General features: G+C 37.4%; 1 protein-coding gene across 2 annotated transcripts in view; it reads left to right on the forward strand.

Annotated features, from left to right (window-relative positions):
* The window catches only part of LOC124185018 (dipeptidase 1-like), a 1,685,273-nt gene that overhangs the window by 1,560,471 nt on the left and 96,892 nt on the right, over positions 1 to 27,910 (forward strand). The window contains exons 12-13 of one of the 2 annotated variants that reach the window (XM_046575304.1): positions 3,043 to 3,181; positions 12,248 to 12,480. In XM_046575304.1, the coding sequence (XP_046431260.1) occupies positions 3,043 to 3,181; positions 12,248 to 12,337 (229 nt within the window). In that variant the 3' untranslated portion in view covers positions 12,338 to 12,480. Of the gene's footprint in view, positions 1 to 3,042; positions 3,182 to 12,247; positions 12,481 to 27,910 lie in introns of those variants that run through there. The other variant, XM_046575303.1, reaches the window with a different exon arrangement.

Consider the following 27,910-nt stretch of genomic DNA (forward strand, 5'->3'; position numbering starts at 1 on the left):
TCGAACTGATGTCTCACCCCTTACATTCTATCTCCCCCTCACGCTCGATGTCTCGCTCATGTCGTACACGCATACACCACAGAAATGATCACAAACGACGAATCCGCGAAATCTGCAATAGAGCATGGCTAAAAAATTGAAAAAAAATACATTCACAAGCTAAATGGGAATATAATATGATGAACAAAAGTGTTCCTCAAACGCAAGACGGCAATATTCTCACCAATGTAGTAACTGAGACAACGCATATAGCGCCTAATTCTGGATGAGACGTCTGTACATACAGGTATAATTGAGGCAAAAGGTTAACTGATAAACACATGGATCAGTTTATATAGCTCTCTCATAAAGAGCTGTTTCTTCGAATATTCACCACGTGAAAAATGTCGACCACAATTTCTGAATACAATCAAGGTTGTCTCAGGAACTGAGAAGCACATTGAAATACTGAATAGGGGTGGCAATCACTGAATGTGTATTATGATTCTATGAATTCAAAAACATTCGAAAAAGATACGTAGTAGTATTTAGAACACCTGTTTTAATTCTATCCGTTTGATAGTAAGCCCATAAGGTTTTTGAAGGTTCAATGGCAATCCAACGTCTCAGATTGTGAAGTATTTGCTGTTGCTTTTGTAGTATCCATTGTACATGGGAACAAGCCGAACAAAATAACATACAAGATCCCCCTGATGCAGGCACTGTATTTACTAAAAATGTTCGAAGATAACGTCACGTAGGAATTTCTTCTAATCCATACGATCCAAAACGTGACTCCTGAAATACATATTTTATGACAGAGTCTGTCATTATCGCGTACACAGCAAATGAAGTGACTCTTGATTTGGACAAAAGCAATAAAGAATTTTGCCTGGCAAAAATAGTAGCTGGATACCACTTGTGCCATTACACGAAAGACAGTCCGTATTTATATTCTGCCATTTTTTGGACACGCAGCTATCATTTAATAATTTTTTATAAAAATTTAAGGGCCAAAAGTCATGTTTTTCCGAGTTTTTCGCTTAAAGAATGAAAACTGATAAAGAAATCTCGTTGCTCTGAACAGACGAATTGTAGAAAATTGAAATACGAAGAAAATGAGCGCCAAACCGACTCGATTGAATTATTATTGACAGAGAAAAACCGGAAAAACCGTAAAAATCACCGTTTTTTCGAAAATCCTTAACTCGCACATTTTTCAAGTTGTAGCGCAGGCTCTCCGCGCGATAGTACGTCTTGATAGATGCTTTATATGTGCACAACGCAGGCGTTGTCGGATGATTAGGTTTTGCGTAATTGCAATTACCATTATTTCATGCACTATCTTGCAGCGTGACTGGATGTTCTACAGATACATTTTTGAAATTCGTCGCGAGAGGCACATTTCAGACTTGTGTGTGTGTCTGACTTGTTGACATGTGCACATTAGACATCTTTATGTGGCTGTTAATGTGTGTATATCATAGTACATTACATTAATTTTAGCCAATTAGAACGGACACTTTCTAGTAAATTTTTCTCGCTTAAATATTGATATGAGTCACAGCCGCCTTGTTTTTATGAATAATATTCTCTCTCTTATGCTCCCTTACGCATGACAACAGCAGTCTTGCTTATGCAATCTATCGGAGACAATAGATTGAGGAGTATATCATCTATTCGGAGACACAGGTTTCCCTGTGCTTCCTTGTATCTGCGAACTCTGTAAACAGAGTCGCCTGCCTACTTTCAGTCGTGAGTTGATAACCCCTATACAACGCCTATCCTGTAGACCAGGAATGACCTTGACTGCCTGTTTATTCTATGCAATTCATAATTTTTAATAAACAAACCGTGTAGATCAGAGAAATAGACGCGTTGTATAAATTTTGCAAGTCAACCAATATAAGTTTTTAATTAAAGTAAATTGTTCAAGCCAACAAATGAAATGATACAATATCATGCTCAGCGCTCAGAATAACTAAATTTTTAAAATGAACAGTGAAAAAAAAAACAAAATAAAATATTTTTGTGAGAATTCATAGGTTCTACTCCTGATCGTTTTTATGGTTCAAATTTTATATTATGCTCTGTGCTGAAATTCCTATCTTTTTAGAAATCTCGTGCTTTCGTGGATTCTACTCTTTGTGAAATTTTCTAAGTTTGAATCTAAGCGCTTTACTTGGATTTCTATCTTACGAGTTACCGAAGCTAAATTCGACAGTGCCCCCCCAGATGAGGAACACTTCATTAAAAGATCTGGGTGATTCAGCTCGGCTCTTTGCCGGACAACTGCTCTTCAAAAAAGTTGATAACGAGTGGGTCAGTTCGGCGCTATGGCGGTCAACTGCTGCCGATCCTCTCCACGGCTCTCCTATTTATATTCGTCGCGATCGCACATCACGCTACATCGTCGTCGTCTCTTCCATATCCATGACCTGGCCGGTGAATCGTCGAGTTAGTATGTGTCAGCGAGGCATCGGTCACCGTCTGTTATTGTTGTGATCTGTCGTATGTACGGCCATAGCTGATGTCGGTGGTGACCTCGATCAGCTGTCCGTTACAATATATATGTTCTTTTTAACACGCTGGACGAGATCTATCAGATCATGGTCTGCACGTGACAACGTGGAATATATTTCGGGCTCACCAGGCATTCACGTTACGACGTCTACTCAAAGTTGATTGAGAATGTATATATTTTAAATGGCAAACTTCACATACTTCTAAGAGGGTTGAGGGTTGGGAAAAATCCCTGTGCTTTCAAAGATATTTATGTTTATTTACTTGGAACCAATGTGGGTGATATCCTAGTCTTTCCAAAAGGTCCAAAATACGCACTACCATTTTATACATATTATATTTGTTAAAATGACAAACTTGAAGTATAGATGGGGTTGGCTGCTAGAAATCAGTGGATAATGAACAAGCTACGCGAATGCACTCATTATCTATAGTTAGTGGATGGGTTATTCTTCCATAAATCTCAAAATTCACCTAGCATGAAATAATCTAATCTTTACCGTGGTGAATATTACATAATCGCACTGATGCACATTTCAGTACGCCGACGGGCTTGGAAGATGTGTCAAAGTATCCCCAACTCTTAGCAGCGTTACTGGAAGATTCTTCATGGACAGAAGATGATGTCAAAAAGTTAGCAGGTCTCAACCTACTGAGGGTTTTCAAGAAAGTGGAACAGGTAAATAACAAAACAATAATCTGTATCCTTGTGAAAGAAAACATGATATAAAAAGGACGTGTATGGTCGAAATGCATCACTTACATCATAATGAGGTATCATTGTGAATACGATTGAACGAAGTGATACATTTATTGGTTGCGTTTGTTTCAACTTGTGAACATTAGAAACATAGGCTCTATAATACTCTTTGTTTTCCAATTTAATGTCTGCTCTCTTACTTATTAGGCAGATAACGTATTAAAACTCGGACTTAATGTTGCACACGTATATCTTTATTGGCACCCCTTCTTTGATTTCTCTAACTATCCTCTTTTCGCATTATACTGCCATCTAGATCATTCTATTCAAACACTACATTCTCTTCTTTCTTTTAAATCTTATGTGCGCACCCAATTTCTCCTACGTTGATGCGCGCACCCAGGGTACCCGGGTACCCACCTCCAGTTCTAATTACTTTTTGAGTTCAGATGTGAACAGAATCATTATAAATCGATTAACTTAATTGAGTGAATATAATTAAAAAGTAATTAAGCTATATTTATATCTAAAAGTATCATGTAGTTACCACAAAGAGAGATCGAAGGAGGAGATCTCGAGTGCTCCGCAGTCAATATATTGGCTTTATCGAGCAGCAGATGTTCTAAATGTTTGTGGAAGTGGTAGTTAGATAGTTACATCTCTTTTCAAGTATACAAAGGCCCAGAAGTGACGCATTTGCTCAGTTAGGAACATTTATTAACATTAACATTGATTTACAGATCAATACATTAAATCAAATATCAAATTTTTCTGTAGTGGGTACCCGGGTATCCTAGGTGCCCCTGGGACTAACCGTACTTCAAGTTAATATTTTTATTGCAAAAAAAATTTTTTTTTTTCGAAATATAGCTATGGGAATCTCTTCGTGAAGAGTTTAACTGCTTAGATCCAGAGGCTCAGATTGAAAGAAAAGTCTTCACAAAATGACAAGCAAGAATGTGACGAGGTGGGTACCCGGATGCACACATAAGGGTTAAGCTATTTCGACATACATGTAAATTTTTTTGTAATTTTTTTTTTTCCTTCAAATCACAATAATGTTCATATACAAATATTCATATATAATATAACATTCTTCATAAAAATTTCCTTACTTATGCTGAGATATAATTATTAAATCGGTTTGTGTCTTCATGTTTCTTTTAGGTCTTACTCTATCTTGTGACTCTGGTCAAGTCTGTGTATTTTGTTCGGTCGCGTTAGTTGTAACTGGATTATTCTCAGCTATACTCTCGCTGAGTCTTGCCTTTCAACGTATTTCTTGGATTGCGTAGAGTTACTTTGGTATTTCGTTCCGTCCAGTGTTTCAGCTACTGTAAAGTTTCTTTCTTTTTGAACTACAGTCAATGGTGTTCACTTGAGTGGTGTCGTCAGTTTATTTCTTTTCTGTTATTGTATTAATACCAGGTCTCACTCCGAGATCTGCATTGGTTTCACATTTCTTCCGTCATCGGCGTATATCTTCCCTCTTTCCTTATTTAGACGGTCTCTGTCTTGGATTTCTACATCATGCGGTTCAACGTTTGTTAGAGTCAAGTCGGGTAGTTTTGTTCTAATATTTTGATTGAATATGAGTTCTGCAGGTGCTACTCCTGTTGTATTGTGTGACGTAGTCCGGTATGCAAACAGGTATTTCCAGATTTTCTCTTTCCAATCTTTCCCTGTCGCGTGAGCTATCCTTAATCGTTTCTCTATTGATCTGTTCTGACATTCAACCTCCTCATTCGCTGAAGGCTATAACGGAGTCCTGTAGTGTTGGTGTATTCTATGTTTTTGCATGTAAGCCTTAAATTCCCTCTCAATGAATGTCCTCCCGTTATCGCTTATAACGGTGTTTGGAATTCCATATTGGGCGAATATTATTTTTAATCTCTCAAGTAGTTTATTAGCTGTAATTGACATTATAATTTCCATCTCGTAAAATCGACTATAGTAGCCGATCAAAACTAATAGATAGTGTCCCGATGAAAGTGATCCCAGAAAATCTATGCTGACTAGTTCACATGGTCCACTTGGTAGGGTTGTCCTCGTCATTGGTTCTGGCGGGTCAGGTGCCCCAGCTAATTGGCATCCGTGGCAAGATTTGTACCATTTTTCCACATCCTTAGCCAATGTTGTCCACCAGGCTTTGGTCCGGAGTCTTTGCGTCATTCCAACGATTCCTATGTGTCCTTCATGGGCTATTTCCATTGCTTCTTTGTGTAGGCTTCTTGGTAGGACAATTTGTGTGCTTTGTACAAGTATGACATCTACTACTCCTAGTTCATGTCAAACCACTTAGTACATCTTTTGTTCCCTTTCCCATTTGTTGGTTTCCAAGCTTTTCTTTACGTTTTGTGTTTCTTCGTCTAAATCTGATTCCTTTTTGATTTGCTCTAGATTCATTGTATTTGGAACTGCAGCCTCAACGACGACTCGTACCAAATCAATCTCCGCTATTTTTGGCTTTCCTTGAAGGTCCAAAAGTCTTGACAAGGGGTCGGCAATATTGGATCGCCCTGGCTTGTAGATTACTTTGTACCTGTAGGTCAGCAGGCGTGAGACCCATTGTTCTACGCTCGCACAGGGATTCGATCTCGGCCCGAAAATAACTTCTAAAGGCTTATGATCAGTTATTAGGTCAAATTCCCTTCCATATAGGTACAGGTGAAACTTTTCACATGCCCATACTAATGCGAGGGCTTCTTTCTCAGTCTGAGAGTACTTTTTTCTACGTCGGATAGGACCGTCTTTCTATATTTCGATTAATACAGCTCCAAGACCTACTGGGCTGGCATCTGCAATGACTTGTGTCTTTACACACATTTGGAAAAATTCTAATATCCTTGGTTGGACTATCGCTTCCTTGATTTTCTGAACGGCTCTGTCTTGTTCTTCATTCCATTTGAATTTATAATTTTTTCTCGTTAATCTTCTCTACGGCTCGCTTGTTGTTGCAAGGTCTCGTATGAATCGTGACGAAAAATTGACAAGTGTAGGGTTTCTTCGATAGTACGTATCAGAAAACGTTCTCTTCCAATTGCCTTATTTGCTCTTCGATGTCGATGCATAATCTCCATTTATTTTTTGTCTTTGGTATTAAGTGTGTTGGCATTACCCAATGTGTCGGTCCCTCGACTCGTTCGATTATGTCCGACTTTAACAGTGCGTTGACTAGTTGTCCTTCATATATCCCTGAGGTGATGTAGTAATCTTCTTACGGGTTAAGCTACCGGTGTGAAGTCTTTTTTGATTGGTATATGTAACTGGAAATCTTTCAACTTCCCCAATCTTGTAAATACTGTTGGAATTAATATCAAAATAATGTATTTGATGTACTACTAGCGCCATCTATGTTGTATCGTTGTAACTGCCTACCTCCGGTCAGTATGAAGAAATAAATTTAGTCTTTGATCAGCCACAGTACACGTTCTATCAGGTTATGCGCCCAGACCGATTTTTGCTAAATTTAAAATAATTTCTCGTGCTAAAGTAACTATGTCGACGTCGGGGTACTTAGTGAATGTGCCGAAACTCAAGGGACGCGAAAATTACGACGATTGGGCGTTTGCAACAAGTAATTTCTTGTTACTTGAAGGCATTGACATTGAAAATGTGCCAGCAACTATCAGTGAATCTGAGAATAAAAAAGCTAAAGCAAAACTCGTTATGACTATTGACTGTTCATTATATGTGCATATAAAAAGTGAAACTACAGTGGACGGTGTGTGGAAGAAATTAAAACAGTTATTTGATGACACGGGGTATCAACGAAAAATTAAGTTTGCTCCGTACATTGATTTCAATACGCCTCGATAACTGCGAATCCATGACATCCTATGTATCTCAAGTGGTTGAGACAGCACATAAATTGAAAGGGACAGGTTTCGAAATCACAGACAAGTGGATTGGGTCATTACTTTTAGCGGGACTTCCAGATAAGTATTCACCGATGATAATGGCAATAGAACACTCTGGAATAGCCGTTAGCGCTGACGTCATCAAAACAAAGTTACTTGACATGTGTTCGGAGGTTGGCAATACTGGAATCGATTCTGCTTTTTGGTCAAAACAGCGAAATAAAAATGGCAGCACTGACAAGCAAATGTCAAAGTCAACCAGCAGTAAACAAATAAAGTGTTATAATTGCAGGAAGATCGGCCACTACAAAAATAAGTGTCCTGAATTAAAAGCAAATAAACAATTGAATGCTTTTAGCGCAGCGTTTTTCAATGGTTATTATAACACAGAAGACTGGTACATTGACTCAGGCGCAAGCGCGCATATGACGTCAAACCAAAAATGTTTACTCCGAACTCGACCAGTACACGAAACAAAAGAAATCGTTGTGGCAAATCAAATGACGGTGCCTGTGGTTAGTGTTGGTGAAACACAGATAACGACATGCGTGAACAGTTCTCAGTATGAAGTGATTGTGAAGGACGTATTGTATATACCGAATCTAACGGCAAACTTACTATCCGTAAGCCAACTTATAGCTAAAGGTAATAAAGTTGTATTCAAAAAGGATACCTGTTTTGTGTACAACCAAGTAAATGAGCTTATTGGTACAGCTAATTTGACGAATGGAGTGTACAAGTTAAACACAAAAAAATTCGAGAACTCGTTATCGGCAATGTCAACATGGCATAGAAGGTTAGGACATATAAATAGTAAGTCCTTACAAAAAATGAAAGAAGGAGCAGTAGAAGGAGTTTCTTTTCACGAGAACGCTGACATACAGATACAGAATTGTGAAGTGTGCTGTGAGGAAAAACAATCACGTTTACCCTTCCCATCAGCAAACCATAGAAGTGGAAAACTACTGGATGTAGTACACTCAGATTTATGCGGGCAGATGGAGACCAAGTCAATTGGTCAGGCGAAGTACTTTCTTCTGTTTGTGGATGATGCCAGCAGAATGACTTTTGTCTACTTCTTGAAGGAAAAGAACCAGGTGTTCCAGCAGTTCAAAGAATTTCGAAGTTTAGTTGAGAATCAAACTGGAAACAAAATAAAAATACTGAGAACCGACAATGGAGGTGAATTTTGTTCACGTGAAATGGAAAATTACTTAAAACAAGTAGGTATCGTCCATCAGAAGACCAATCCTCACACTCCAGAGCAGAATGGACTCTCAGAGAGGTTCAACAGAACTGTAGTTGAACGGGCAAGATGTTTATTGTTTGAAGCAGGTCTCGACAAAAGTTTTTGGGCTGAAGCAGTTAATACTGCAGTTTACCTAAAGAACAGAACACCAGCCGCCAGTTTAGGCATGATGACACCATTTGAGAGGTGGACAGGTGAGAAACCAGACCTCAGCCACGTTAGAATTTTTGGCAGTAAAGTAATGGTGCATGTTCCCAAAGTACAACGACAAAAATGGGATAAGAAGGCTGACAGATTAATTTTAGTGGGGTATCCAGATGATGTGAAAGGATACAGATTATATAACCCAAGAACTAAAAAAATTACTACGAGCAGAGATGTCATCATTATGGAAAAATTAGAGTTGGACGAAGCTCAGATTGTAGTAAACGATTGTGAAAATAAGTCGAAGAAAGATAAAAACTTAGAAGAAGATGAAAACTTAATAGAAAATTCAGGTTCAGATCCAAATGATTCAACATATATTTGTGAATCATCGTCTTCCCAAGATGACTCATATCAATCTGTTACTAAAGAAGAGTCTTTTGCAGAGAATCAAGTTCAAATTGAAGCCAAGCGTAAGAGAAAGCCAGTAGAAAGATATGGGATAACCAATCTCTGTCTTCTGGATAATCCGGAGTCATGTGATGAAGAACTCAGTTATGAAGCTGCAATAAATGGACCAGACAAGGAACAGTGGAGAAAAGCGATGGAAGATGAACTGAAAGCTTTCGACGATAATCAAGCATGGACGTTTATAGATAGGAAAGAAGCTGATAGAGTGGTACAGTGTAAGTGGGTATTCAAGAAAAAGTACGAAAGTGACAATAGTGTGCGATATAGAGCAAGACTGGTGGCAAAAGGTTTTACCCAAAAAGAGGGTGTGGATTACGCTGACACATACTCATCAGTGCTTTGTTACTCTACACTAAGATTTCTATTTGCTTTAAGTGTCAAACTTAACTTTGAAATTACTCACTTAGATGTAACTACTGCATTCCTAAATGGCTACTTAAATGAAAATGTGTATATGCAAGTTCCCCCTAATTTAGATTGTAAAGAAAATAGTGTTCTTAAATTAAATCGTGCAATTCATGGTCTAAAACAATCAGCCAGGGCTTGGAACGAAAGAGTAAATGATTCTTTATTAAAATTAAATTTTGTTAAGTCAAAGTTAGAACCATGTCTGTATATAAAAAATCGTGAAAAGGAGCAGATCATAATAGCAATCTTTGTTGACGATTTTTTCATTTTTTCAAACAGTAGTAATATGGTTAATGAGTTAAAAACAAATTTAATGTCAAAATTTAAAATTAAGGATTTGGGCCAATTAAAACAATGTTTGGGTATGAGAGTTAAAATGTTTCAGAATGGCAGTATTTCCTCAGATCAAGAAAAGTTTGTAGATCATATTTTAAGTAAGTTTAATATGACAAACTGTAAAGTTGTTGGTACTCCTATTGAGAAAAATTTAAAACTAGAGAAAAGTGTAGATGTTTGTAAACAATATCCATTCCAACAACTAATAGGAAGCCTAATGTACTTAAGTGTTTTGACTCGCCCAGATATTTCCTATAGTGTGAGTTATTTGAGCCAATTTAATAATTCATATTCCTATACTCATTGGAAGCATGCGAAACGCATCCTAAGATACTTATGTAAAACTAAATCTTATGGCCTAATGTTTATCAAAGATAATTGTAAATCAGAGGGTTTCGTTGATGCAGATTGGGCTTCAAATACACTAGATAGGAGATCCTATACAGGTTTCTATTTTAAACTTTCTGGAACTGTTATTTCATATGAATGTAAAAAACAACGTACAATAGCCTTATCAAGTACAGAGGCAGAATATATGGCGATTGCTGAAGCCTGTAAAGAGGCTATTTATTTAAAAAACTTGTTTTCTGAAATTATAAACAGTTGTGATTATGTAATTATATTGTATAATGACAATCAAGGTGCTCAGAAGCTGTCTGAAAATCTTTTATTTCATAAAAGAACGAAGCACATAGATGTGCGTCATCATTTTGTTAGAGAAGCAGTTGCTAACAATCTTATAAAGATAGTCTACATGCCAACATCTGAAATGCCAGCAGACTTGCTGACCAAGGGTTTAGATAGTGTTAAACATGACTATTTTGTAAAAAAGTTAGGTATTCAAAACATTGTTTAATAGGTGACTATCTGTAAATTAATAGCATTTTTTTTTTTTGTTTATCAAAAATAGTTTATATGTTACAAAGTTCAGATTATTTTGATAAGTGGAGATGTTAGAATTAATATCAAAATAATGTATTTGATGTACTACTAGCGCCATCTATGTTGTATCGTTGTAACTGCCTACCTCCGGTCAGTATGAAGAAATAAATTTAGTCTTTGATCAGCCACAGTACACGTTCTATCAAATACTTCCTCAAATTCCTTCACCCAGTTCTCTGTTAATTTTTTCTGTTCTACCGCGTTGATACTTGTCTCAATCTTTAGTACTTCTAGCTTTAATACCGTTTCTTTCCCTAGTAGTGCCCCACCGTCTCCATCGAGAACTATTACTGCTGCGTCGACTGCTGTCGACTTTGTGGTTAATTCAATATTTGATTTAAACGCTCTCAATGTATCTAGTGGTTCTTTCCTACCATAAGCATATAGTATTTTGTTGCTTCGACGCCGATCTATGATGTTGCAGGCTGCTCATGACAAGGAAACTGCTGAGGTGTCCCGCCCGCCCCCCCAATTTCGACCTTTCAAGCATGTGTTTGTTCATCGAAATTTGAGAGACACGTATTTTTTTTAATCGCGAAAAACAGTTTGAAGGGGTGATATCAGCCCCCAAAATTGGGCATCTTCAGTGGTTGTTTCACAGTTTTGCATAGTTCCAGTTGAGATATTTGAATTGAACTAATTGGAGAATAATTCCTGTGACGAATAATGAACAATGTATTTTGTCCGATTACGACAGGGTTGAATAGTCTAAAATTGTAGGGGTTGAAAGTTAAAAAAGTTTTACAACTGAAAAACCATTGTTCGGATTTTAATGAAATTAATTGCATTTGAAACAGCAGAAGAAAGTAGGGGGCACGTGTTTTTGCGTTTTTCGACATAACGTTTCTTAGGGGTGAACTACCTTTATACACGTGCAGCCGAATTCCCATTAGAATCGCACTATTTCGCTTCGATTCGTGTTATTTAACACTACAAAGCTCTTTCTAGGCAACAATTTGGGAGTTTCTTCGTTTCAATCGATTTCGGTTGCATTTATAACAAAAAACACTCCCACAAATTGCCGAACGGTTTCTGGCATAGTTTCTTTTACGATCGTGAAATCTTCCGGAGCCCGGTATTTCAGTAGTTTGTGAGGTAACTGGAATCGATTTCGAGCTTACAATTTTGGAATCAACATGTGTAATGCTGTGAACATTTGGGACTTTGGTTATTATTATTTTTTGAAGCATTGAAAGAAATCAGAAAGTTAACATGGAATGGCTTGTATGCCATTGAAGAAATTGAAGTTATCTTGTGACGCAGAAGCACCAAAACAATTACATTTTGTTTCGGCGGAGTTCTAATTTTATCTGCCTTTTGCGACGTATCATGCGAGACTTGAGATAAAATTAAATCAGTTTTTCTGATTGACTGGCGTGAAAACCAGTAGAGCTCAAAAAATTAAAATAGCTTGTCCCCACCGCTCTCGCGACTGTTTAAATTCTCGCTGGAAATTCGGGCGGTCAGTTCATCAACAGCAGGCATTATATGCTGGCAGCTTTCAGTTCATATTCTTAAATCAGCAGTGGTGTGTTTGCATAAATTATTTGTGGCTTATTTGTAATTGAGAATTTGAGAGTGCATTAATGCTTTTCCATAACAAAAATAAGTATGAATCCTTTCAACGTTTTACAGTTACTTTCGCCAACATTTCAAGCAATAAATATTGCTCAAATAATTGGAATTCAAATACATTGGAAAATCATTTCGAAACTATATTGTTAAATGCAATGGAGGAATACACTGGCGTTGAGATTGAGGAAGAAAGTTCCCCGTACCCTGCAGAACCGTATAAAAAATTAGAAATGGAAATAGTAGAGGATGAAGAATGGGCATCTGCAATTCATGAACCAAAATCGCCCCCAGACGCATGCACTAGCAATGAGGAGAACTTGTCATACAAATACAAGTCAAAAGCAGTTGATTACTCGAGGTCTGAAACAACGAATTTGAACATTGAAAGTGTCCACCAGAAGTTCAAAAAAGTAAAATCTGTTCGCCAATTACGTCATCAGAATGATTATTTGAATAAGGGCGGAACATACAAGGAAAAAATAGCTAGAATTTGTGACTATACATGGCGAAACTTCAAATCCGCTGTTGATGCTGGATTACCAGTACACGATAATGATTCACGAAGGTGGGCGCTACAAGCCCAAAAAGAAATAGGCCATGAAGACTTTTCGTTTAAAGCATCTGAACATTGGGTGAATTCATTCAAAATCGCCCATCGTATTGTATTAAGGAAAATTTATAAATTCATCACCAAAAAAAAAAACGATTGAAAATGCCGAAAGTTTAAGAGAACAAGTTGAACAATTTGTACAAGGTGTGAAGTAAAATATAACAATACACGGATTTATCGAATGTGTATAATTCAGATCCAAGTGGTTTCGAATTGGAGATGCATTCTAGAAGAACTTTAGCAGTCGAAGGAGAAAAAAAGGTGGAATGTCTAGTGCAGTCAGTTGCTTCTACTATATGCAGTCACACAATTCAGTCAACAATATCGGATCAAGTAATACTTCTTTCCCCACTTTTTTTGGTCCTAAAAGAAACAAGTGGTATGTTCGGTCCAATTGTGCAACAGACATTGTTTAGACCAGATAATGTGTACATAGAAGTATCGAAGTTTGTTAAATTACTTCAGGTATGAACGGGTTATAAATTTCATGATTATTCACTTATGGAAATGAAAAAGTACTGAGTACAGTAGGAAGTATCATATTATTAGATTTTCAGAAAATTTTAAAACTTGGTTGTAACATGTTTTTTTTTTCTCTAACGTTGATTCAAAAAGTGTACTATTGATTGATTCATGGAGAAGCCAATGCCCTACAGCTGTACGTAAGGCAGCACCTCCGAATACAGACGTTACATTGAAAATTATCCCTAAAGAAGCAACCGGAAAGATCCGACCCCTTGACGTTGATGGTTTTAGGATGTGGAAAACTTTTGTCAGACTTTTCTCTGACAGTATATTATTGATGAATTATGATCTAAATGTATACCTGGGAAATAAAATTATTGAATTGCAATCCCTGACTCACAATCAATTATCTTCTCGACGATATGTCAACCTTTTCAAGTATTCTTGGTTTAAAAGTAGTTACACAGAAGTGAAGCCAGAAAGATTAGAAAATCCTGTGGACACTTTCGGAGAAACGTGTTCCTCACATTGTAAAATTTCAGGATGCGATAATATTGCGAATATTCGTTATTCTTGGTGCAAGAAATCCTTATATTTTTATCATTTTCCCGACGATTACCATTATTGTAGTACTTATAATGAATAATGTAATGCATATTCCTCCGAATACGGAAATAATGTGACATTAAATAACTAATTATTGTTGTAATTCAATATATTTTAGGTTTCATAGTAAGTCGAAATTTGTATTCATCGGTGTACAATGATGTGCACTTGACGGTCGACGGATACCGAAGAAATCAGACCGGAAAAAGCGAAAAAGAATTAGACTATAGACTTGGAACTAAACTGATGTGTTCGGATTAATAAAATAAAATACATTCTGATTTCCCTCATTCATTGTATTCGTTTCATAAATCTAAGAACATCATCTCTCTATCTAATAAAAAAGTTTCGAACAAATAAAAGGGAAGCCTGGAGCCTATAATAACAATAGTGTACGCACGAAGTTGGCAGTGGGGTGAGATGTCGAAAACAAAACAAAACGCATTTAGCAAACAAAGCTTCCTTTGACAGCTGTCATCGACTGTTTATGACAGTCTTTGATAAATATCTTTATAGGTGTCTGTTTCTGCCACGCAAAAAATAAACATACAAATCATCAAGATGATTCCCGACGGGAATTGTCTTTTTCGCGCTCTGGCGTATTGTGTATACGGCACTCAAGATCGACACGCAGAGGTGAGACTGACAAGGAAGGTCACTTTACTGTACCCCCACAACCTGGGTTAAAATAATTATATTTTGTAGTTCACACCAAAGTATAAACCCTCATCAAAAATTAGCAGCCCACTCGCTTATTTAAGGGGTGAAATTAATTCTCAAAAATTGGTGGTTTTTTCGTTTTTCGCTGATATCCTCGAAACAAAAATAGATACGGCAAAAGTTTAGAGAGCAAAGTTGTTCATTTTTTAGTGCTCTGCAATAATATGTAGTCAAAAATTGGAAACAATTTTTTTATTTTTTATCATTCGAAAAAAAGGGTTTTTTAATACATTTTTCGTCATTTGATCACTGAAAAAGTTCTTATTTCGCCTAAAAATTAAATAAGGTTGACAAATCCGTCAAACGGAATATGTTGACATTTATACATAGGTTTAGTAAATCCACATATGCTGTTCCACCCTTATCGTAAAATACTCATAAATCTTTTACATCTAGTTTAGTTTTGTGCATCCATTTCAGTACCAGCAAATAAGTATCACATGATTTTTTCTCATTTTACATAAAACTTCATTTAACATACATGTCGTTTATTTATTTACTAGAAACCTTTAATTCATATATTATATAGCTATTGAAATGTCTAGTACTCATGACAGGAAAAAAAGCAGACAATGCACTTATCAGTTTCTTCATTTCGTATTATGAAATGTATTCATTGCAATAATGATACTCCTGAAAGAAGTGTTTGAGACACAAAAGTTTTTTGCACCACGAACATGTTATAACAGCTAAATCACCACAAATGTGACATCGTGGTTCCGAATTATCTCCAAAACCAAACGTCACCTGATTGATGAACTCAGGGGGTGTATTTTCTATGTACCCACTTTTGTACCATGCATATTTAAGCATATTAATATAACGTGGGGAAGACAGTTGATTGTGAACAAGTGACTGCAGTTTGATGATGTTATTCCTTCAATGCAGATTTATATCGCTACCGGAGAGAATTACTATATCTGAAAAATGCCGAACAAAATTTTTCCATATTCGAAAACCAAACACATCTAATGGTTGTATTTGTCCTGTTGTCCCTTTTAGAATAATTTTTAATACAATTTTTTTGTTAGGAGGAGTTACTACATCAACTGCTTCTGAACAGTGTCTACTCCAGGAGTCGATTAAAATCGCACTGTTGACGCCAACATTCGGAAAATAGATTTCGGTTAGCCACTGTTTGAAATGATCTGTCGAAAAAACGAAATAAATATTTAATTTGATTTGGTTTACAATATTTAATATGCCACAAGAATGTATGATTTAAATAGTTCTTACCTGATGTTAACTTTCCAGATTTCGATGCCGAACCAAAAACGTTTGTGTGTTTGAACAACGTTTTATCTACGCGTGGGCCAAAGTCATCACCGATTTCTTTTAATACAAGATATAACGGTAAAAGTAATTTTCCATCGGCGGATATCGTTGGTTGAATCGTATAAAAATGAGTTGTTGAAGATATCGATTGAACAACGCATTCAATTTCTTTTGATCCTTGGTTTGCAAGAGTGCGACGAGAATACATTTCAAATTGAAATCCACATTGATCTGAATTGTAAACGTTTTCCAGACCAAGGTCGTTGATAACAGATTTAATGTTATTTGTAAACTCTTCAGCCGCTATTTTGAGATTTGTTGAGTCTTCTATAGTTTTCCGGGTGATAAATTTTGTAATTTTCCGAGACGTAATGCGATGTGCTCTTTTGAACATAATCACCCATTTTTTTGACGCTTTGAATCGTGCATCGGAATTCATGAGATTTTTATGTGCGGTCAAAGCCCATCGTCGCAAATCAATATCGTGTGCTATCTTGCCACATTCAGTTACTTCAATGAAGCGATTTAAAGTATATTGAGATATCTCATATAATTTTTCTTCAAAAGTCCCACCTTTATTGATTTGATGAGCCCAACACTTCAATTGTGTTTTAGAAATCACTTTTTAAAACGGTGTGCAACTGTACGAATATTCAAATTTTTTGTTTTTCCACTTCTCCAAAACTCCACAGCTTTCTTCTTGTAATCCAATGAAATCTTATCTTCATTTTTTGTACATTGAGAGTCATCGGCCTCATCAGATGAAATTGAATCCCATTCCAATTTACTGTCTTCTATATTTTCATGCTCATGGTGTTTGAATTTTTCCTGCAATTCCAAACATTCGTCTTCTTCAATTTTGATTCTCGTGTATCTGTTTATGCTTTCAATTAGAAACTCTTTAATTGTATCTGCTAATTTCATTTCATTCTCATTCACTGGTGTTTCAGGCAAATTCATCATCATAAAATAAGTGGACAAAATATTTATGATATTCAGGGGATTGATATACATTTTTGAAAAAGTTCACAGTATTCAATACGTTGTTCATAATGCACTCCTATAACCAAAAAACTTGAATGAACGGAAACCGTCAATACTAACTTAAATGTGGCAAGAGTCAATTTATATAGAGCCTCGTTATTTACTGATATGACGGTATTAAACATTTCAGATGGGATATCATGGAAAAATAAAGCGTATTTCAAACAGTCAACCTCACAGTTTGATTATGGTGAGAACATGTAATCAGTCCAAATCTATAAAAAAAATTTGCGTTTGAAAAAATAACTTTCCGGTTCCATGACTTCTTGAGACGTGAAAAACAAATGTATATTGAAATCATTAAATGTGGAATCGGAACAATTACGTTTTATTATGCAATGATAGAGAAAGATGTGTAAAAAAACCCGTTTTTTTTATGAAAATAAAAAACAAAAAAATTCTATATTATTTCCGACTACGTAATATTGCAGAGCACTGAAAAATGAACATTTTTGCTATTTAAACTTTTGCCGTATCTATTTTTGTTTCGAAGATATCAGCGAAAAACGAAAAAAACCACCGATTTTTGAGAATTAATTTCACCCCTCAAATATGCGAGTAGGCCGCTAATTTTTTGTGAGGGTTTATACTTCGGTGTGAACTACAAAATATAACTTTTTTGACCCAGGTTGTGGGGGTACAGCAAGGTGACCTTCCTTGTCAGTATACTACTATATTAAACCATTTAGAACCGACCCAGCCGTCCATGAGACGATATGAAAGAATCATATCTAATATGAAGCGAGAAAAAATGGTAGAGAAATTGTGAATTCGAATATTTTAGGTGTATTGAAAATATTATATATTAGACTGTACTGAGTTACACTTGTAAACAAGCCACATACACATGTCTCAAATTGTGCCTCTTGCGACGAAATCTGCAACTTACACGAATACACAGCACACTCAACCAAAAGAAATTCGAATACAGGTGATGAGAGAAATTAATCAGATGGTAGTCAGGACGGCTAGGTGGTCTAGCGGAGTAAGTCTCCGGCAAAGCATCTCTAGATACCAGGTTCGATTCTTGGCTCCGTCGTTAATTTTTCAATTCACCTATAATATTCGAATCCACAATTTCTCTATATTTTTGTCATTACTCGACACAACGTGTCCATGCCGTTTTTATATCTCAGAGGTTTTTGAATATAAAGGGTTTCAATGAATATTCACACATAAAAGTAAGAATCGCAAATATTTATATAGCCTATGTAATTCGCACATTAAAATTGCATGAATAGAACACTCGGTTGCAGCGAGCCCTCTTCCATTTAAATTTGGTGTCTCTGCTCCGAAATCGGCCAAGCTATTCAATGCGACCGTTGAACTTGGACCGATCGGAGCTGCGAAGATGTTCACTGTACAGCCGTTTTGTGTGTTTTGCTTAAAAGAAACTGGAAAATGAAACCTTTTCGGTGCGGACAAGCTGAACAAGTGTATAGCTATATTCAAAATTGCGAGAGCCTCTGGTTTGGCTTTAGCTAACGTTGTATTGCGGGAAAATGCAAACAACCTCCAAAAATATCATAGTCGGCGCCATAACCGTTTCACAGCATTACCGCCAAAACAGAGAGGATATGACCCGAAAAAGCAAGCATCCCCGTCTTTAACGACAGAGTAAGTATTTCTATTACGCAAATTGTATATTTTCAGCAAATATTTAAATTTTGTCTACCTTAGGGCATAACTTATGATTCCGCTGTGCACAAAGTATTTACTTAAATTTTTTACGTAGCGTTTGCATAATTTTAATCTTTATAATCGTACTATCTTACATATCATGTATGACTTATCAATGAATTATTTGTCAGTCCATACGATAGTGCTGTTGAAGTTGACATTGAAGACGTAGACGGCGGCCGAGGCGAGGCTGCTCGTGGCGAGTATGTTGCAAACGCGGAGAGCGCTGATGCTCAAGATGAGAATGTCGACGGAGGTGACAATATTGCTGCAGTTGACGAGGCTTAGGAATCTGATACGGCTGAAGAGGTATTGGAAATTCCTGTTTGAGTGTTTTGCAATAACAACCGCAAGAAACATCAAGGCCGAGAGCAACAGTTACATTTATTAGAGAGGGAAAAAGCATTGACAGGCATACGGCAAAGTGCAGTGGACTTAAGCAATACGGAAATCGTGCAAAAATTGCATAACTTGGAACTGCGAGATGAAATGATTTTTTACCATGCCTTATGCCGAAAAAACTACAAAAATACAGTGGCATCAAAGAAATGTCAAGAAAAACCAAAGACAGCGTGGCATACAGCTCTAGATGTTCATTCTTACACGTATGAAGAAATTTGTAAATTTGTGTCCGAAAATATCATTGCCAAAGATCAGTTGTATTTTCTCTCATTTTGACGTGACAACGTCTTAAATTAGGTTGCGGCTGGGAGTCACTTATGAAAAAGTGTAACGCCCGGTAACGTTACGATGAGTCACCGAACGAGAGAGAGGCCCGCCGAATGCCTTGCGTCTCTCTCCCACTCAACTATGATCGGTCTGCCGCGCGCGCAGCACTAGAGAATTAGGCGCATTGAATCGGCGCATGCTTGTGTCTCTGTCTTTGTCTTTCTCGAACGTTCTTGGCGTTGGAAAAACAAGAAAGCGTCATAATACAAGTTCACACGTGTGGTTAAAGTATCGTCAGCTGTGTCTGTAGTGAAAATGTGGAGTGCTTAGATTCGTCATTATCATCGACATCTACGGCGGAAGTGGTCCAAGTTGCGATTACAGACGTAACTCGTGTCATTAAAACCAAGGGTGACATGTGCATGACTGAAGTTACTTGCTTCGCCGCTAATACTAGCTTCAAGTTTATACTCGGTGCTATATATATTCATCCAGGAGCTAGTATGCAGGATATTGGAATGTTGCTATGGCAAGGACTCGGTCCGTACATTCACAACAGCCAGTACGTGCCACCGTTCGTGCAAGTTGATTCTAGTATACCGATTCTTCTGTGTGGTGATTTTAACAAAAACGTAAAGCCTGACAACTCGTTTCTTAATTTCATGAAAAATACGTATAATCTTGATTGCGTATCAAACGTTTCTAAGTCAACTACGTTAAAAGGAACAACTATCGACTTGACTTTCGCAAGACACATTACAGCAGAAACACTTCCTTTCATTTCATATTTCTCCTATCATCGTCCTATCCTCAACAAAATCACTCAAATAGGAATTAGTTAAGTTTAAGTTTACATGTACAATGTTTTAGTAAACAAAATATATTTCTATAGTTAAAATTTGTGCAATTCTTATTTTCATTCAATTCCTTGTTCCTATTGTGCAATTTAATTATATTCATATCAATAAATATTCTACCGAGAAAAAGACGTTGTCACGTAAAATCTTCGCCCGTAAAACCGACTTTACAGGCAACCATTTTTTTTTAAATACGATATTTATTAGGGTGATTCAAAAAAAAATTCTTTTTTTCCAAACAGGCTCAAAAGTTTCGTTTAAGTATAAAAAAATTACTGTGAAAGAATGAGCCCTTAAAATTAATATTATGATAGTCGACATCGCATTTTTTGATTCCCATAAGAATAACATAGGAAAAATAATTTTCGCTTCTTCTGCTTTTTATACCTTTTAAACGACCAGTAGACTAAAAAAGCGCTATTCTGATCTTTGTGGAGAATTGAGCGTTCTACAAAAAAGGTCTGATAACATTTTTTGATTAGTCCACTCGTTCAAAAGTGATTCAAGATCAAAGTTCAATTTTTCAAAACCTTGAAAGTTACCAACGATGTTGCTGAACGCGGAGTCGCATTAATTGAAGAATATAACTGCTGCCTAACTAAAGATAAACAACAGTTGCAGTATTTATTACAGGTTGTTCGCGACCATCGACAACGTTTTCCCAATTGTTACAAGAAATCTCTTCATTAATGAATATAGGATTTTAAATAGAAGAACGAAGGCTGTCAGATTCTCGATGACAATTAGCATAGTTCCTTGTGTATAAATACTCTGAATCTTTATTCAATACAGTCACACTTCGGTTGACAAAATCGACCGTCTGGGTTGAGATCCGAAACAGGAATAATAAACACACACCGCTTACTTTTCTGTTCTTCCGCGCGCGTGGCTTCGCACTGCTTACCGACAGGGAGGAGCAGAGCGTCACCGTTGTGAATTGGCAAAGCCATACATACATACATATATACCGGGGCAATCTCTTGAGACCACGGTCTTACATACAGGTCTTGCGACTCAATAGAATTCCAATGGTAGAGAGTGGCTCCTCTGTTGAAGAAAAATCCAGATGGAGCTGCGATCGAGGGATGCATCAACATAACCTACAATGTTTGAATAAGCCTTTGACGACTGATTCCACGCCCATGTGACGCGCGAGCGCGACTATCGTCATCCTTGTCGCACCGGGCATCCCTCGATCGCAGCGACGCTAGCGGCTTGACACGTTAAGAGGCCCACGTCGAAACTCAGAGTCGCAAGACCTGTATGTAAGACCGTGCTTGAAACTATACATACAATGCGCATACGCCAAATAATTCGATCTCATTGGTCGATGAAATCGCTCTGTGGCGATGTTTTCGTCTGCTGAGCAGAGCGCCAACGTACACAAAATGAAACTAAAGCTGTAAAACTCTCGCGCGTGAAGCCGTGGACTGAGGTTATGCTGCCTTTTGCTTTTACGTAACGTGAATTGTTTAGGAAGAACAGTATCGTTCAGCAATACCGCGGTCGACATCGGAAGATATCCAACCGACGCAATAAAGAATTTAACGGAAAAGCAAATATCAAATGATACAGAAATTGGTGTTATTTATTGAAAGAAGAACTCTGAAATTCAATGTGAAATGTCATTAACAAGTGGGAGTCTGGACAAACAGAGGTAGGTAAGTAAAAACAAAGTTTATTGTGAACAGATTCTTTATTTACATGAAATTAAAAATGCGTCTCATTAACGATTTATGTTTTGTGCATTTTATTGGAAATGAGTTGCATCAAAAAATACCAAAAGATCCTGTCTGATAATAATAGCTTCTAATATTTTCAGGTACGAAATAATTCATTGTCAAAGCGGGACTGAATTTGTCAGGCATGGAAGCATCTAGGTAAATTTCTAATTACGTGATCTTTGACTATTACAATATTTTAAAATGGATTCAATGATGAAATTAGTTTTTTTTTCAGCAGGCTCAAAGTTTAAACTTTGATTAACATGCGGAAAATTATGCCTGATACCTGATGGTCAAAACGTTTAGGTGGCAAGGATCCTGGTTTCTCGAGCGGTGCAATCATTATAACCATAGAACCTGGTTATTCCGTCAGACATCAGGTGCCAGAGTGAATTTCATCAGGTCATCGCCACCTTCTTAACATCAGTTGAGGCAAAATTGAAGAGAGGGATATACTACTGATGATAATGGCTGAATATCCCATCATTTCACTTTGATCGAGCGAATAGCGATAAGTTTGTTACTCAACCGTTGCTGCCAATTCATTCTACCGAGGAATCATTCTGTGCACCATTGTAATTCAAGCATTATTATTCTGGTCAATAGACCAGCATTGTTTTTCAAACTTTATACCATTTAATTGAGTATCTTATTTTAAAGCTGACTGTTACTCTCTTTGGCAATAAATTCAGATAAATAGTTTTTCAAGTCCTCAATTAGATTGTAGGGTTGAATTTTGCTAGGCAAACTGAATCAATCTAAATCTAGAATTGTTAAATAACTTCAGTTAAAAATGTCTTTAAATTTAATTTTAGTTGACGGTGTCATCTGGCTAGCTAGTTGCACGATAACTTAAAACCACATTCAATTTTACACTCTTTATAGGGTCCTACGCTAAGACTAAAAGCTTGTGAATCTCCATTTAGCGCAATTATTTCTGCATTTCATATTAGCATTGTCTGGAGCAAAAAAAATCTCATTTTGAGATTGAAAATGGAACCTGAAACGCAGAAGTTATTCAGTAGCACGAATTGAAAACCATGAATTTTATAATGGTTCCTGCAACAAAGGGACTCTTTTCAAATATCCTTGTTACAAGGTGATGTTCGGAGGACTATGAACAAGATATTGTATCGGATTACATTATTTGGAAAAAAATCTTTATGAACTTTGTTAAAAATTAGATATTCATTTATTTTGATGGAACAAGGGGCACAATCATGAATCCGATAAGTCAATATCCTCGTAATGATGTTCTGACATTACTCTAAAACATGATTGTCCTTGAAGCTAATTGTGACGTTAGGGCGCATTTTGAGAAAGTTGATTTACAACTTGTGTCACAGGATGTGTTCTACGTTCCTGAGTTCTACGCTTCCGATTAGATTTTCTTTGTTTCGAACCGCACTAACATGAAATACAGAAATCATTTTAATGAATCTGATATTACTTGAATTTTCAATTTGAGTATTAGGTTCCCTTCATTTATTTAATCGAACTTCATTGAAAATTTGCGAAATGAACTCTGATAATCACTGGAAAATTTTTCAAAGTAGTAGCAATAATTGATTGATCGGAAAAAATACATTGACTATCGACTATTTGTAAATTTTGTTGAACTATTTTCAAGAAAAAAAAAGATTCACCATTCTGTTACAGAAAGTGAGATATTTAAATTTCTTGAACGCTCGGTTCAATGTCTCATTTTCAAAAGTGATAGAATTCAATATTACCACCTGAAATCACAAGAGAGTGAGAAAGTTGCTTAGTTGCTTGAAAGTGGCGATGATCTTTGTGCGTGTGATAAATTGAATAGGCAGATAACAGTAAATATTAGAGATGTAATTATTTTGGCCGTATCACCTGTTGATAGAAAAAAATTTCATTGTCATTTCTAATGTACGAAATAATAAAAGTGATCAAATCAAATGTTCCCACCCACCTGCTGCGTCTCTTCCAAGCACCCGACATATAAACAGATTTCTCACTTCAGTCGAATAAAGCCAATTTTCAAAGAGCATCAGCATCAACTTTTCGAGTCACTACCTTGACTGTTTGAGATTCTCACCTCAAAAATTCGTATGAACTACATCGCCGCCAGAAACGGAGTTTGACAGCTGAAACTCGGAGTCGCCAGCCTGTCCGAGCAGCCGATAAAACTCGCGCATGCGCATTATATGTATAGTTTCAAGAGATTGTCCCGGTATATATATATATATATTGATGTATATTCGCGCGGAAGAACAAAAAAGTAAGCGGCGTGTGTTTACTATTCGTGTTTTGGAACTCGACTCCGTATATACCAGATATCTTTGTTGTTACTATCTTGGCCGCACGTTGGGCGCTATTTTGTCACCATAAAATTTTTCGCGAGGGTTAGACGAAGAAATGAGATAATTTGTTACCCTACGGCGCAGTCACTAACCTGAATAATTAGACATGAAGAGGGGTAAGAAAAGAGAAAGATATGATTGTTGCGCGCCAGACGCATATGCGTCAAAGAGAATAGATAATTAGAGAAAAAGATAAAGGTGAAGGTAAAGGTAATAGGCAAAGGTAAGGTCAGGTTCTACGACGGTTTTGCACAGCTTGCTCAGTATAAAAAAGATAATGGTAGAGGGGTGGGTTGAATCCAATAGATAAAATAAGAAACAGGTGAAGCAGAAATAGTATCGAATATATTGATTAAGAAGCGATAAATTTTAATAACAGGCAAACCACTGTAGAGATCGAGATACAATTACGATAAATGCGATAAGTAATATTTACAGCCCGAGAAAAGTTGAGCGAGAGATTTAACAAATAACGGAACGTTTTCCGAATAAGCGCGAGGTATGCGTAGGCTCGCGATACTATGATTCGAGGTAATAATTAATACGGTTTCATAACGAATATGCGGAACAGAAAAAGATATGTGGTACTTAAATTAAGCATTGATCAAGTGAACCATAAAATATGAGAAGCGATTAGAAAACACGTTCGAAATACAAAAATTGTAATAGTTATCACATTACCAGAATTATCAGCGATATAACAGAGACAGGGAATTATGAATGACGAGGTAAATTCAAGGAAATAGGTCGAGTAGAAAATTATTATAAAATATAGGTACTAACAGATAATACGTAGTCTCTAGTTTGCGGTGAGCGCGAGTAGGAAGAAAAGTAATACGCAGTACGGTAAAAGATAATTTAAGATAAGGCAAATAATATTAAAGAAAATTGATGTGCAACATACGACAAACCAAAGAGACTACGGACAACTACGATCAGCGATATTAGCGAAGAAAATAATGAAAAAGGTGTTATGCGATACGGCACAATACTCCAATGTCAAATAAACGACGAGCGGCACCCCGCGGCGATGTGAGATCGCTCAGGCGGTACACTCACTAAGATAAATCAATCAAAGGTAATAGGTAAAGAGACAGATGTGAACTAATCAGAAAAAATATAGCGAAATAGCAATGCTCAATAACTAAGATAAGAATTGATCAACTAAGAGAACACGCTGCTATACAGCGATATTAGACAGTTAGATATTCTATAAGAGAAAGATAATAAAATAAAGCGATAGTCACTAACAATGCGTAAGTAATAGTTAACCAGTCGCGAAGTTACTTGCAATAAGAAAGAGAAAGGGACAAGATAAGAGATAATAGAGAATAAGGTACGAGCCCAGGTGGCTCAAGCAGACCAACTGCAAGATGAAGATAAAGAGAGAGCGATAAAGGTAAAGATACGATATACTGCAAGTAATCTCGTGGCTTCACAAAATGGAAAAGGAACCTCACTTACGTAAAAGAAGATAGAGAAGGCACCGAAGATGCGGTAACAGTAGCAAAATTAATTTACAATACGAGAGATACAAGAAATAATAATAGCAAAACTGAATTTACAATACGAGAGATACAAGAGATAATAATAACGGTACGATATAGCGATAGCACGTCTTCTTAGAGCGATAACTGAACATAGAGTGACGAGACGAGCGATGATCCTGATTTTCGTCGAGCTGCTGTCACTGATTTTTCCCCAAATTTGCGGTATTCTAATTGGTCAGCAGGTCGCGTAGGTCTGGTCTACGGATAGGCGGCGATAATCCCTCGCCGCTTGTTTTTCTTCTTCCTCGATGCCAGGTATCGAGGTATCGGGACGTCGGAAGGTGGTCGGAGATGTTTTCCCTCAGCTGTGCGGTATCGTTGGTGAGAGGGGAGGTCGTACTGCTCATGTGTTGCGATATGAGGTGTGCGACAATATTACGTCACCGGTCCTTTGGACTTGCGACCGACTGTATTTCACTCCTTGCTTTACTGGTACTCCCCGTTGTAGCTATTTCGTTCGCGCTGCATGCCGGCCCTCGCTCATTAAAGCCCTCATGCCGGAACGATCTGGTGGTGATGGCCCTCAACCCGGATCCCCACACTATACCCACCAGATCCACGTGGTCATGCATAGTCTAGCCTATTTCACGCTGCAGTCCTTCGATAAGACGGTTCGTGAAGAGAAAACCGTCCTCTATTTGATAGACAACGACTTAGTAGATGTCGTGGTCGGTTCAGCTCCAGGCTGATAAGTATCGTCGACGGGAGGCTTTGTTGTGTTTTTGACGCACAGCCCTGTACGCCGCCTGACGATGCATCCGAGCGGTAGAAGCATTCATTCGTGGTTCGGCTCCTGGCCGATAAGTCTTAAATAGTTGGAGGTACTATTTGTGCATCACGCACGACGCTGTTCGACAACTAGATAGGCATCCATCGGGAGTGGTTTCAGCGGTATTCGTTCGTCTGTAGTCGGTGGTGGTCGGTGTTGAGCTGGTTAGTGACCCTTGTCAGGTAGTGTCCTGGTATCTTGACGCGAAGGTCTCGTAGATGGTTTTCGTAGAGCGTTACAGAATTAGAAAATAAGATAAAATTAGCTCAATAGAGAGAATTCAGCTTAAAGATAATTAGTCGTTCATTTTTGGAGTATTGGCCTCAGATGTGCTGTCGTGATTTTTAGCGATATTTGTACCTAGGGGAGTGCGATAGTCAAACAATGTGACGGGGTACGAAATACCACGTCACAATACATAAATATATATGTCGGAGTAGTAGTCGTGGCGTCAGAACTCTTTGCATTTGCCGAACGGGTATTCATATTTAATGAAAGGAATTACAAATGATGCTTATAATCAATGTACAACTTCGATATTACAATACTGAGTTTTCCCAATTCAATGTTTCTTAAAACGATAGCTGGTACTCAATCTATCCCTTATGAGTTATGGGTAGTTCGGTAACGAATCCACGGTCGACAGGATACTCGATGTGTCCCTACTAGACTGCCTCTCAATCAGAACTGCCGCTTCCTTCGCACCTTCATATTACAAAAAGCTTCACCGGGCTCCTCAGCCCGCTCCCCTTTTCCCTCTTTACCTCTACGGGTAGATAACGGTACCTATCCCGCGACCGTGGCTACGTTCGATGACCAGATGTGTCACCCCGAACCCAATCAGCGAATATCATAAACGACTACTGTTCAGTCAACACCCAAATTGCCCGGGCGAAGCGAAGTTCGGCTTACTCGCAGCAAGAAGGCAGCACTAAGCAGAGCATAGATCACCCGCCAATCGATAGCCAATCAATGAATTTTTAGTTCAAATTCATTGTCTCTTGCGCATTTCGCTATTCTCTGACGTCATTCGCTATGAATTTTCTTATTGGCTCCTAGCTTTGGGACATGTTTAGTCTTCCTCACGGGGAAGAAGACGCGATTTCTAACGGTTTCCGCCATTATTGTACTTCGGCTACCTCTAGTTCACCTCGTGTTCTTTTCTTGTCGCTAATTCTACTAATTATTTGGCTATTGATAACAATAATTAATGTGTGAGAATTCGCTTTAAAGCAGTTATTGAACTAATTGTGAATTTGGGTGCATTCGCTACCACGTGTTGCTCTTGGCATTGTATATATCGGGTAATTCGCTAACTGTATATAGTGTGTCCAATAAATCAAATTATAATTTTTTTTGCTAAATTTAGTGCGCGCAGTTTTTTATTGTGACGACCTGTACCAAACCAGATCCCGAGTCTC

Source organism: Neodiprion fabricii, chromosome 6, assembly GCF_021155785.1.
Source record: "Neodiprion fabricii isolate iyNeoFabr1 chromosome 6, iyNeoFabr1.1, whole genome shotgun sequence".
Taxonomy (NCBI): domain Eukaryota; kingdom Metazoa; phylum Arthropoda; class Insecta; order Hymenoptera; family Diprionidae; genus Neodiprion; species Neodiprion fabricii.